Source organism: Oncorhynchus mykiss, chromosome 27 (assembly GCF_057628025.1).
Source record: "Oncorhynchus mykiss isolate SJ-2025 chromosome 27, ASM5762802v1, whole genome shotgun sequence".
NCBI lineage: Eukaryota > Metazoa > Chordata > Actinopteri > Salmoniformes > Salmonidae > Oncorhynchus > Oncorhynchus mykiss.
Window position 1 is genome coordinate 24352041 of NC_143048.1, and position 14643 is coordinate 24366683.

The 14643-nt window shown below is 42.1% G+C and overlaps 1 protein-coding gene across 4 annotated transcripts in view; it reads right to left on the reverse strand.

Annotated features, from left to right (window-relative positions):
• Positions 1–14643, reverse strand: part of igsf9ba (immunoglobulin superfamily, member 9Ba) — a 74027-nt gene that overhangs the window by 32579 nt on the left and 26805 nt on the right. For all 4 annotated transcript variants that reach the window (XR_016492459.1, XR_016492458.1, XM_021588048.3 and 1 more), the window contains exons 2-3: positions 13968–14165; positions 10313–10459 (exon numbers count right to left, since the gene is read on the reverse strand). Coding sequence is in view for 2 of the 4 variants with exons in the window: in XM_021588048.3 (XP_021443723.1) it covers positions 10313–10459; positions 13968–14165 (345 nt within the window). In the remaining 2 variants the exon portion in view is untranslated. The remainder of the gene's footprint in view (positions 1–10312; positions 10460–13967; positions 14166–14643) is intronic.

The window sequence follows — 14643 nt, forward strand, 5'->3', positions numbered from 1 at the left end:
AACAATTGGTAGATGGGTACAAGTGTAAAAAGCAGACATTGAATATCCCTGTGAGCATGGTGAAGTTATTAATTACACTTTGAATGGTGTAACAATACACCAAGTTACTACAAATATGCAGGCATCCTTCCTAACTCAATGGAATTTCACCATAAGGCCAATGGTGACTTTAAAACAATTACAGTGTTAATGGATGTGATAGGAGAAAACTGGATCAACAACATTGGATCAACAACATTGTAATTACTCCACAATAATAACCTGATTGACAGAGTGAAAAGAAGTAAGCCTGTACAGAAAAAAAATATTCCAAAACATGCATCTTGTTTGCAACAAAGCACTAAAATAATACTGCAATAAATGTGGCAAAGCAAATAACTTCTTGTCCTGAATACAAAGTGTTATATTTGGCAAAAATCCAAACGTCACTGAGTACCATAGTAGTGGCTGCATCATGTTATGTGTATGCTTGTAATCGTTAAGGACTGGGGAGTTTTTTAGGATAAAAAATCAATTGAATGGGGCTAAGCACAGGACAAAATAATAGAGGAAAACCTGATTGTCTGCTTTCCACCAGACACTGGGAGATGAATTCCCCTTTTAGCAGGACAATAACCTAAAATACCAGGCAAAATCTACACTGGAGTTGCTTACCAAGAAGACAGTGCTCCTGTGTGACTGAGTTACAGTTCTGACTTAAATCTACTTGAAAATCTATGGCAAGACCTGAAAAGGGTTGTTTAGCAATGATCAACAACAGAGCTTGACAGAGCTTGAAGAATACTGAAAAGAATAATGGGAAAACGTTGCACAAGCCAGGTGCTGAAAGCTCTTAGCGACTTACCCAGAAAGACTCACAGCTGTAATTGCTGCCAAAGGTGAATCTACAAAGTATTGACTCAATATTTTTGTCTATCATTTTTAATACATTTGCTAAAATATCTAAAAACATGTTTTCATTTTGTCTTCATGGGGTATTGTGTGTAGATTGGTGAGAAAGAAACTATATGTAATAATTTTTGAATTCAGGCTGTAACACAACAAAATGTGGAATAAGTCAAGGGATAGGAATACTTTCAGAAGGCACTGTATATATTACCACTAGTTATTACCATAAGTATTTATACAGTACCAGTCAAAAGTTTGGACACACCTACTCATTCAATGGGTTTCCTTTATTTTTACAATTTTCTACATTGTAGAATAATAGTAAAGACATCAAAACTATGAAATAACACATATGTAGTAACCAAAAAAGTCAAAATATATATTTTATATTTCAGATTCTTCAAAGTAGCCACCCTTTGCCTTGATGACAGCTTTGCACACTCTTGGCATTCTGTCAACCAGCTTCACCTGGAATGCTATTCCAACTGTCTTGAAGGAGTTCCCACATATGCTGAGAACTTGTTGGCTGCTTTTCCTTCACTCTGTGGTCCAACTCATCCCAAACAATCTCAATTGGGTTGAGGTTGGGTGATTGTGGAGGGAATATATTCCTGCTAACAGTCACTTTTCACCCTTGTTTACATGTATATCTGACTATCACGCCTACAATGACACTCTCACAAACACACACACTCACACTAACACCCAAACACTTACACACAGACACTCAACACCACGCACACACATACCCACCACTTATGCTGCTGCCATACTGTTTACTATTAGTATTATTATTTAACCTGGTACAAGTAACTTTCTCCTAAATCCCCCGCCTACATGTACATATCTACCTCAAAATATTCCAGTACACCTGCACATTGTACATGTGTTATTGACACTGACCCTGTATATACAGTTGAAGTCGGAAGTTTACAAACACTTAGGTTGGAGTCATTAAAACTCGTTTTTCAACCACTCCACAAATTTCTTGGTAACAAACTATAGGACATCTACTTTATTCATGAAAAAAGTAATTTTTCCAACAATTGTTTACAGACAGATTATTTCACTTTTAATTCACTGTATCACAATTCCAGTGGGTCAGAAGTGTACATACACTAAGTTGACTGTGCCTTTAAACAGCTTGGAAAATTCTAGAAAATGATGTCATGGCTTTAGAAGCTTCTGATCGGCTAATTGACATCATTTGAGTCAATTGGAGGTGCACCTGTGAATGTATTTCAAGGCCTACCTTCAAACTCAGTGCCGCTTTGCTTGACATCATGGGAAAATCAAAAGAAATCAGTCCCCCCAAAAATGTAGACCTCCACAAGTCTGGTTCATCCTTGGGAGCAATTTCTAAACGCCTGAAGAAACCACAGTCATCTGTACAAACAATAGTATGCAAGTATAAACACCATAGGACCACGCAGCCATCATAATGTTCAGTAAGGAGACACGTTCTGTCTACTAGAGATGAACATACTTTGGTGCGAAAAGTGCAAATCAATCCCAGAAACAGGTACAAAAGTATCTATACCCACAGTAAAAGGAGTCCTATATCGACATAACCTGAAAGGCCGCTCAGCAAGGAAGAAGCCACTGCTCCAAAACCGCCATAAAAAAAAGCCAGACAACGGTTTGCAACTGCACATGGGGACAAAGATCATACTTTTTGGAGAACTGTCCTCTGGTCTGATGAAACAAAAATAGAACTGTTTGGCCATAATGACCATCGTTATGTTTGGAGGAAAAAGAGGGAGGCTTGCAAGCCGAAGAACACTATCCCAACTGTGAAGCACAGGGGTGGCAGCATCATGTTGTGGGGGTGCTTTGCTGCAGGAGGGACTGGTGCACTTCACAAAATAGATGGCATCATGAGGGAAAATTATGTGGATATATTGAAGCAACATCTCAAGACATCAGTCAGGAAGTTAAAGTTTGGTCGCAAATGGGTCTTCCAAATGGACAATGACACCAAGCATACTTCCAAAGTTGTGGAAAATTGGCTTAAGGACAGCAAAGTCAAGGTATTGGAGTGGCCATCACCAAGCTGACCTCAATCCCATAGAAAATGTGTGGGCAGAACTGAAAAAGTGTGTGCGAGCAAGGAGGCCTAGAAACCTGACTCAGTTACACCAGCTCTGTCAGGAGGAATGGGCCAAAAGTCACCCAACTTATTGTGGGAAGCTTGTGGAAGGCTACCCGAAACATTTGACAAGTTTCAGAAGAAAGGTCTTTGTTTCTGGCCATTTTGAGTCTGTAATCGAACCCACAAATGCTGATGCTCCAGATACTCAACTAGTCTAAAGAAGGCCAGTTTTATTGCTTCTTTAAATCGGCACAACAGTTTTCAGCTGTGCTAACATAATTGCAAAAGGGTTTTCTAATGATCAATTAGCCTTTTAAAATGATAAACTTGGATTAGCTAACACAAAGTGCCATTGGAACACAGGAGTGATGGTTGCTGATAATGGGCCTTTGTACGCCTATGTAGATGTTCCATAAAAATCTGCCATTTCCAGCTACAATAGTCATTTACAACATTGACAATGTCTTCACTGTATTTCTGATCAATTTTATGTTATTTTAATAGACAAAATGTTTTGATTTTCTTTCAAAAACAAGGACATTTCTAAGTGACCCCAAACTTTTGAACGATAGTGTATATTCTATTTTTCATTTTTTAATTAGCTATATTATTTTAGACATTTATTACTGCACTGTTGGGTAGAGCTCTTAAGTTAAGCATTTCACTGTACTTCTGCATGTGACAATAAAACTTAACTGAATTTAGCTGAAGAGATGATCACACTCTCTCTACCAAAGTGGGTCATGGCTAGCCGATGGGAGTCTTGTCTTCACTTCTAATTGAACACACACCTGGTGTGGAGTAAACAAACACACAAATTAGCATCTCTAGAGATCTGCCTCTCCATCTTGGCCCCTCACTGCACAGTACTCCTGTATAGAGGCTACCAGAGACTACCATTAAGGAACTTTCAACCACTAATTTTAGCGCTCACGTGCCAAAACGGATCCCCTAAAATTGTGAACAATTGGGCACAAGATCATCCATTTCCATTTTCAATTTCGTATGATATGTTACGTCCTGCTGGATCGTATGATATGTTACGTCCTGCTGGATCGTATGATATGTTAAGTCCTGCTGGATCGTATGATATGTTACGTCCTGCTGGATCGTATGATATGTTACGTCCTGCTGGATCGTATGATATGTTACGTCCTGCTGGATCGTATGATATGTTACGTCCTGCTGGATCGTATGATATGTTAAGTCCTGCTGAATCGTATGATATGTTACGTCCTGCTGGATCGTATGATATGTTAAGTCCTGCTGAATCGTATGATATGTTACGTCCTGCTGGATCGTATGATATGTTACGTCCTGCTAGATCGTATGATATGTTACGTCCTGCTGGATCGTATGATATGTTACATACTGCTGGATCGTATGATATGTTACGTCCTGCTGGATCGTATGATATGTTACGCACTGCTGGATCGTATGACATGTTACGAATGTGCTTAAGATCCTGTTCGATCTCTTTAACAGCTGTTGTATGCATTCTCTCAATTACTTATTTGGGTATTGTCGTTCTGTAATGTTACTACAGTATATTAATTTTAGCACATTAAGCAACCAGCTCTGGTTTTTGTAGTGATTTACAATGCAAGTGTGCTTTATGGGTAACCATATTGTGGAATGTGGTGTAGATTATTTTCTATGAACAGGTCTACATCTTTGATTCACATCTATAATGTGGTTTAGATGACCTAACATTAATTTACACTAAGTAGGTGGCAAACAGGAGGTGGCATTTACTGTGAGCGGATTGGGTGACAGGGGAATTCTTTCCGCCCATTATCAGTTACAACACATCAGTACGTGTCACCAAGTGGGGAATTTAGGAGATGTTCTACAAAAAGCCAAGTCGAGCATCACGTTCTCGCCCTACTTTCATCATTTTCACGTCTTCTTAATTCCTGGATTCAGTTGCTTCTGTATTCACACCACTCCCCTCTGTAAACCTTTCCACACAAGCAGATGGCCTCCTTAGACCTGCTCCCCGACATCTCTCCTTCTCTCCCCTCCTCACTCTGATTCTCTGCCTTCCTCTATTTCTCCCTCATTCTCGCCATCTCTCTTTCTCCCGCTCCCTGGAAGACTGCATAGTTTTATACCGTTTTTCTTTGATTTCCCTTTATGAGCAGATTTCAGAGAAAATGAACATTTACAGTACAGAGCCACCCAGAGTGGGAGAGAGAGCATCTTTTCCCTGAGGATTACTACTTACAGCACGAAAGGATCATCATGCATTTTTATCAAATTGCAGCATATATTTAGCCCTTTACTGTTTACTGTACTCTACTTTCCATCCGCAACCCAACAACAATTTTCCCTCAAGGCACCAAGAGATCCCCTTAAGACTATTTGTCTCTGAAGTTACTGCAGCTGTGTGAGCTGACACGCACACTCTCACTCACTGTTTCTCTCACTTATGTTTCTCTCACTCACTGTTTCTCTCACACTATCCAAAAGCTGCTTATTCATTAGCATACTGCTAACTGATACTAAATTAAGAAGAGAGGAGAGGAGAGGAGAGGAGAGGAGAGGAGAGGAGAGGAGAGGAGAGGAGAGGAGAGGAGAGGAGAGGAGAGGAGAGGAGAGGAGAGGAGGCACCACAGTGAACTCTATGTCTTTCGGGCACAAGGTCTTGCCATCTGACACCTGCCACTGAGTGGGCATGAATCCTCTTTCTGTTTGGCAGGAAGTAGAGGGCAGCAAACAGGAACTCAAAGCATGGAGTGTATCATATGTAGATTCCACAGGCCACAGGAAAAGGCTGCCTTTAGTATCTGTGATGAAGCCTGGCCAGGAGAGCACCTGCCTTCCCAACAGAGACCCTTTGAGAGGACATGCAGCCATGAAGAGGCCTCTGAATGTCAATTCAACTCACAGATGTCTCAAAATAAGCACAAACACTGCCAGCCATTTTGCTCTGGCTCTTTCAGTAGACATGAGAGCTTGGCTTCAGGTACAGCCCCAACAGCCCCAATTGGGAAAACAAGGCAATAGCCTTATGCTCTGCACCTTTGCCATTACACTGCCGTAAACAAGGTATGGACAAACAAAATATTTTAGATTTGTTTTATTTGAGCTCAAACACCAAAAACTGGATAATGCACATCAAACAAATTATCCAGACAACTCAGTGATTGTGTAAAGGTCTAGCAGTAGGGGAGGGGGAGAGCATAGGCGAGTGAATGAGTAAGCGAGTGAGTTGAGCGTGAACACTGATGAGGACGGCCATAGAGACGCAGTGTGCCCGCTTGCACAGGAAGCCATTCAAACCAAACACACACAGATGTTCACAAACTCCCTCCCACCCCCCTAGACGCTGCGCAGGTGACACTCCCTGGCAGGGCAACCGTGAGTGTAACTCAGTAGATAGGAAACTCATTTAGCCACAGCCAAATGCACACCCACCATTACCCGCCCATCATTACACACCCACCAGTACACATCCATCATTACACACCCACCATTACACACACACCATTACACACCCACCATTACACACCCACCATTACACACCCACCACTACACACACATGCATGAGTGCGCGCACACTGAACCGTTGAAATACTGAGACATGTACCCTTACATGCTGACCACATCGCTCACGTCGTGTGCGCGACAGTTGCAAAATGAATTTCAAACATACATGTTATTCAATTATTGCACCCACACCGCTCGCGCGCGCCAACGAGCTTCTGCGTTGCCATGCACTAAAATAGAAGTCAGTTCTATTTGTGACACTGATCGTGGTGCAAGTCCTGCCTCTCCCATCTCCTCATTGGTTTATAGAAGCAGATACCCACGTGCCATCTCCTCATTGGTTATACCCACGTGGGTGATTGAAAGATGAACTGAGTTCGGGCGTTCGTCGTGGTAACTATGAAAGTTAGATGCCAATCGCCATATAAAGTCCAAAGAAGAAAAGGCCTGGAAGGAGGAGAGATGACTAGAAACGATTCGGTTGACCGTATTATGTGTGGATTACTTGTCGGAGTAGAGGACCTTCTGCATTTCAGGTAAAATAACAACTCAATGTTTATATCCCAGGACAAATTTGCAAGCTACAGCAAACTAGCTAAACAGGACAAATTAGTTAGCAGCTGCAGGCTAGCTAGCTAAATTGCCATAAATGTTTAATGCTTTTCGACATGTCCCCAAATTACTATAATTTGTTCAGAGTTTGTTTTAATATTTCAACCGGCGTGTCGTGATCGCGCACGCACGCGGCCGGTTTGGGTATGGTGTAACACACATGCAAATGTTCTCACACACAAATATACAGTGTGTAGATGCATGCTTGCATTGGTAGTCTCCCTGTTCTTAATCTACCTTTTCAGTTTCATAGTGACCATCAGGTTTACAGTGAACCTCATCCAATGTCAAGTAAACTGTATATGCATCTAAAATCAGTTACAGATTAGAAGGTTCCTGATGAGAATATGCATGAGCCTCACACAGACAGTGAGCATAAGTTCAAACCAAAAATACTTTTTGAGTGTGTGAATCTGACGGTATAAACTGCAAACTGTCACACTAATAATATCTTCAGTCCTTGTGAAGTGTCTATCCGGAGGGAAAAAAAACTGTTTAATGTTATAACACGACTCTAACGAGACGACTGCATTTAGTTGAACCCATTATTTTCAAATGCCTGCATCGTATGGAGAAATAACTACCCACCGCTATCCAGCCGGAGGACGGCCAAATAAGAGAAGTATTGTATCTGAATAACACCAGCAGAGAGACCAAAATAATTGGAATGAACAGATATGCTGCAGCTACACTTTAGCATCTCCGGCCCTGCAAACCAAATTGAATACGGCAACGTGCAATTAAATTATATTACATTTCTCCAAGACAAGTATTTTTTTATTGTCTATTATAACATCTGACAAAATGAATAAAATCAGAACCCATTAGAAAATAGGAATATAAAACCGATTTGGTTTTCAGAAGATAAAGCAGTAAAGATCATGGGGCATCATTGTAAGTTGACTCCAGGTCATAGAGGGTTCTGCATGATACTTCAACATTCTATGACAGCCATGTTAGTGCCCCATTAACAAGACATAGATAATATCGAAATAATGCTATGTAACTGAATGTCTAGAATTAAAACCATTTTCAACCTTGTAAAAGTTAGCCCAGCTCTGTAAATACATGGTTCTGGTCTTGAACAAGGTACTGGAACACATTACATAGCTAGAAGCAGCTAGCCGCTAACCCGTTGGGGCCTTCCTGGGAAGTGCAAACGTGCAGATTTTTTTTCCCGCCTGGTCATCAGTTTGATTGGTCACAGACTATTCCAGACATTTCCTGCCGGAACTGTGTTAAGCAGGCCACAATCAATTCCCCTTCTTACTAGTCTCTCATCCCTTTATCCCCAAGGCAATCTGAAATGTGTCTGTCTGTGCCATGTTCCTGAAAACAGCTGTTCTAATTGCCACATGGGTTGGGTAGGTTACTTTCTAAATGTAATCCGTTACAGTTACTAGTTACCTGTCCAAAAGTTCTTGCACTTCTTGAACTAAACCATTATTGGGTTCAAATACACATTTAGATTTGCGAAGAGCCATCCACAACAACCACAATCTGTAAGCCGCAAATAGCTAAATGAGAGAGCAGAAGTGTGATTCACATCAATACGCTATGTAGATATCAATAATAAGTTATATCCGTATAGCCGTAGACTACACCACTGCTGCCATCCTTACCTCCAAGTGTTTATTCAAGTTGGATAATGTTTGGATAATGTTTGGATGCCGACAGCAGTCACACCATTGGAAGACATAGCTTGGACTGTAGCCTACAAAAGCCTATTCCTGCTCTTTTCCAGCGATCCAACACATTTGGTGTGTCATCATAGTGGTCTCTGACTTGTGGTCAGACTCGCTCAGGTGATAAAACTTAAACTTGCGTATTTTTTCAATGCTCTTTTGAATGTCATTGAGAGAACAGAGAAGTGTAAATGTTTTTTTCCGCAAACATTCTTACTGAATAAAAAGTAATCCTCAACGTAATCACGTAGGTTTTCAAAAGTATCTGTAATTTGATTACAATATTTTTGCAGGTAACATAACTAATTACAGTTGCTGTTTTTTTGTAATCCCTTACATGTTATGGATTACATGTAATCTGTTACTCCCCAACCCTGATTGTCACTCATCAGAGCTTTAGCATCTCAGAATAAACATAGCCAAAGTGACTACAAAGAAAAGGCCATAAATCATAAAAACAATTATTTTGGGGGACAAATTATTTTACAGTACCACATAGAATTACTAAAAAGCCAAACATCGCCCAAGTGATAAAACAAATCAGCACGCACACAGTAAATCTGAAATCTCAGACAGACAAGTCATTGAATGGCGAATAAGAGAGAAGAAATGTTCTGACAAAAACTTCTGAATGTAGTTAGCTACAGTAAAGCTATCTGAGGCTGACCAATGAAAACTGAACTTCTGAATGTAGTTAGCTACAGTAAAGCTATCTGAGGCTGACCAATGAAAACTGAACTTCTGAATGTAGTTAGCTACAGTAAAGCTATCTGAGGCTGACCAATGAAAACTGAACTTCTGAATGTAGTTAGCTACAGTATAGCTATCTGAGGCTGACCAATGAAAACTGAACTTCTGAATGTAGTTTGCTACAGTAAAGCTATCTGAGGCTGACCAATGAAAACTGAACTTCTGAATGTAGTTAGCTACAGTAAAGCTATCTGAGGCTGACCAATGAAAACTGAACTTCTGAATGTAGTTAGCTACAGTAAAGCTATCTGAGGCTGACCAATGAAAACTGAACTTCTGAATGTAGTTAGCTACAGTAAAGCTATCTGAGGCTGACCAATGAAAACTGAACTTCTGAATGTAGTTAGCTACAGTATAGCTATCTGAGGCTGACCAATGAAAACTGAACTTCTGAATGTAGTTAGCTACAGTATAGCTATCTGAGGCTGACCAATGAAAACTGAACTTCTGAATGTAGTTAGCTACAGTATAGCTATCTGAGGCTGACCAATGAAAACTGTTGAGGCATGGAATGTAAGCAACCTATGAGGTGAACATTGTCATGAATCACCCGAGCACACACATCTAACGAGATTACACTGTAGAAACACATTCCCCATATTGGGTCCCAATTCCAAACCACACCTACCACACTCCAATCTGTTGTTGCTGACAGTAAAGTGACAGTGAAGTGAAACAAAAGGCACCCTATTCCCTATATAGTGCACTACTTTTGACCAGAGCCATATGAGCCCTGGTCAAAAGTAGTGCACTACATAGGGAATAGGCTGCCATTTGGGACGCAGTGACTCACCATTGACTGTGAGCTGCACCCAGCTGCCATTGTGGAAGGTGTTGTATTGCTGCTCCAGCATCAGAACCCTACACTCGTACCAGCCCTGGTCCTCTGAGCGCACTGGGTCAATCTGAAGAGACGCCTTCCCATGCAGGCTGGCTCTACCTGGGGTGGGAGAGAAGAACACAGGGAGGGTCAGGAGTCAGGACCATAAAATTTGAGTAGATCCAAACGGTACACACAATATGGCCAGCAGTGTACCCAAAGAGCACCATGAACATGGACACCAGTCAGTATGATACGCATATCTAAACATGGATGAAGCTTACACAGCTCTTTCATTATTCCACTGACTGTTCAATTCATTAATGGCACTACAGTATCACACGCAGAACCCACACCAACATACTGACATACCGCTGACACAGACATCACACAGCAGAAGACAAACGTAGCTAATCTGCCAATAGCATCTTCTCTGGGTCTCTGTGGCCTGAGATGGTGCTGTTAGATAACCCCTAACCTATCCAGTATTAGGATTAATGGATAACATTACCTGGAGGGCAATATATATATATACACATCTCCTCTCCCCCCTCTACCCCCCCACCTGATGAAGCACAGGGCTTGGAATAGGAAAGCACTCCATGTCAAATAGTGAAAAAGACTGTCTTTTCTTTGAAAGCTCAGGAGATAAAGAGGAAATCTAAAAGTAGGAAGTCATGTCATAGAGAATGAGCGAAGTTGAGAAAACCAGGCATGTTGAAATCTGTCTCACAGCTTCCAACCCACTGCACCAACACGGCTTCTGCTACAGCCCTGACAGTCAAGCCGGATGAACAGACTGAAACACTCAAACCTCTGTTAGAGCCGTGCCCTGGTACAAAGATCCTTTTCCAAACTTTGAGTTGTATATACAGTGCCTTCGTAAAGTATTCAAACCCAATGACTTTTTCCACAATTTGTTAGGTTACAGCCTTATTCTAAAATCAATTAAATAGTTTTTTCCCTCATCAATCTCCCACAATACCAGATAACGACAAAGCAAAAACAGGTTTTTAGAAAAATGTGCATATTTATAAAAATAAAAAAATAATAATAATATCACATTTACATAAGTATTCAGACCCTTTATTTACTCAGTACTTTTTGAAGCACTTTTGGCAATGATTACAGCCTTGAGTCTTCATGGGGGTGACGCTAAAAGATTGGCACACCTGTATTTGGGGAGTTTCTTTCATTCTTCTCTGCAGATTCTCTTAAGCTCTGTCAGGTTGGATGGGGAGCGTTGCTGCACAGCTATTTTCAGGTCTCTCCAGAGATGTTGGATCGGGTTCAAGTCCGGGCTCTGGCTGGGCCACTCAAGGACATTCAGAGACTTGTCCCAAAGACACGCCTGATTTGTCTTGGCTGTGCTTAGGGACATTGTCCTGTTGGAAGGTGAAGCTTCGCCCCAGTCTGAGGTCCTGAGCGCTCTGGAGCAGGTTTTCATCAAGGATCTCTCTGTACTGCTCTGTTCACATTTCCCTCGATCCTGACTAGTCTCCCAGTCCCTGCCGCTGAAAGACATCCCCACAGCAGTATGCTGCCATTAACATGCTTCACTGTAGGGATGCTGCCAGTTTTCCTCCAGACGTGACGCTTGGTATTCAAGACAAAGAGTTCAATCTTGGTTTCATCAGACCAGAGAATCTTGTTTCTCATAGTCTGTGAGACTTTTACCAAACTCCAAGCGGGCTGTCATGTGCTTTTTACTGAGGAGTGGCTTCCATCTGGCCACTCTACCATAAAAGCCTGATTGGTGGAGTGCTGCAGAGATGGTTGTCCTTCTGGAAGGTACTCCTATCTCCACAGAGGAACTGTGGAGCTCTGTCAGAGTGACCATCGGGTTCTTGGTCACCTCCCTGACTGAGGCCCTTCTCCTCTGATTGCTCAGTTTGGCCGGGCGGCCAACTCTAGGAAGAGTCTAGGTGGTTCCAAACTTCTTCCATTTGAGAATGGTATTTCTGTTTTTAAGTTTTTATAAATTTGCAAACATTTTCACTTTGTCATTATGGGTTATTGTGTGTAGATTGCTGATATTCTTTTTTTATTTAATCCATTTTAGAATGAGACTGTAACGTAACAAAATGTGGAAAAAGTGAAGAGGTCTGAATACTTTCCGAATGCAATGTATGTCCTGTAAGTACTGTTGCTTGTTTGTTCATTTTGAATGTCAGGTAAACATATTGGTGTCGAGGGCGGGTTGGATTGGTCTTCCAGCAGCGCTGCATATAGATGCAATAGATAGCCTCTCCCAGGGACGGCTGCCATACCTGGGGAAGAAAATGGTGGGTTTTTGTTGAGCAGGAAATCGATAAGGCAAAGGGAAGAAGGGAAGGGGGAGACTGCAGTCTTGCAGTAATAAGGCAAGGCTTTAAAAGTCAGGTCTATTTTTGCCTGGGTGATGAAGTGCTGAGTGGTGTGAGTAGTGGCGTGAAGGGTAGGGATCGACCTCAGGTTCAATCTGTCACCGAGTGAGAGTTGTGCTGTAAACAGAGTTAACAATACTGTATCCACATCAAGACCAGCCCTTCCAGGGGATTCACACATACTGTAATCTAACACTACTGCTGCCTACAGTGAATATGGCCCTCTGGGTTTGTTCATATCACACATGGGCTTCGATCCATTGCACTGCTGCAATAGCTATAGAGAGAGCAGAGGAGAATAGAGCTAAAGAGAGCCATGCAGCTAAACTTTCAGTTCTTTAAAGACCATAATCCCTCTGCAGGCTTTTCACTGGCTCTGATTGGAGGAGAGACTGGGAATTGGGTTTGGGAGATGTAAGACCAGCCTAGCCCCAAAAAACTAAATATCATACAGTATCTGAATTATTGATTGTTTCTTTGCTTGAGTTGGTGCAAAAATAGCTGATTTTAAATGTTAGATTTGCATATCACCTTGGGCAACTGGCTAACACACTAGAGGAGGAGCACTCCATTTCTTTCTTGCACTGAATAAGACACTTGCCGAAGCGTAATACTCAGTCGAAAAGTAAAAGTCTGTATTTTCCTTGCAAGAGAGAGGTTTGCCACCCCCAATACACTTGAACATAAATACAACCTATATACAATTTGTACCATAACATCATTATTTAACAGCATCTAAGATTGTAAAAGATCCCTTGTAAAAGATAAGGTCATAGTGGAATTAGAAAATAGACTGCAGTCTTCAACTATGTCGATGTAAAGCTCACAGACATAGAGAGTCATGAGAAGCTAGCTTACCCCCACATACGAGCTCTGCTACTGTAAAAGGCAATCCAAAACCTCTCATCTCCATCATGAATGCATTTAGACCCAGAAATATAGGTTAAATACAGTACATCAAGACCCAGAAATGTAGGCTGAGCACAGTACATTGACTGCCTTGCAGGACTAGCCAGTCTAGCCGGGCAGTGACAGTACATTTAGTCTCTGTTCCACCCAGATTAATTATTTATTTGGTGAGAAATGGGAAATGGGGATTAATGGAAATAGCTAGCCAGGCAGATCTTAAAAAGTATGTGTGTGTGTTTGTGTGTGTGCGTGTGTTAGGCAGCAGGCTTCTCTGGCATGAGGAGTTTGGAAGGCTTGGCTCTTACCGGTGTACTATGGGTCAACATCAGGAGAGTAGAAGGCTTGGTTCTTACCGGTATATTCTGGGTCGACATGAGGAGGGTGGAAGCGGAAGCTGATGAAGAAGGGGATGGGCACTCCGAACTTGAACCACTCCACCACGTAGGGGGGCTGCTGGCCGTCCAGGGGAGGGGACACGTCACATCCCAGGATCACACTCTCTCCAGCGCGCGCCGTCAAAAACCGGGGCTCCTCTCTCACTCCGTGGGCACCTGGGGGAATAACGGGAGAGGGTCTTTTAACCAAAGAGCGTATCTTAGAGAAGGTGGGAGGTAACAGTACAGTACATGTGCTGTACTGTTCTGTTCTCTACCACTACAGCTGTGCTGTGCTGACCAAGCAGAGAAGACATCGTTGCTTAGTTGCCCAATGCCTATAAAACAGGTTATGTAGCTTGTCAAAAGTAAGATTGAGCAGCCCTGCCTACAGTGTTGGTGGCCCTTGTAGGTACTTCCATGGTTCTAGTACAGGACAGTCTGACTCTGTACAGTTCCTGTGTTGTCATCTCTCCTGGTGAGACCGAGTTCTGTCTGAGGTGTAGGTCACCTACAGTACTATAACTTGCCAGGCCCAGGCAGTTCCATTGATCAGAGCTGGCTGCTGCTCATATGGGCTTTACTGTGAGCATTACCAGGGCTGGGCTGGCGTTTAGCCACGGATGTCCAGGCACATTACCGAGGGTTGACCTAT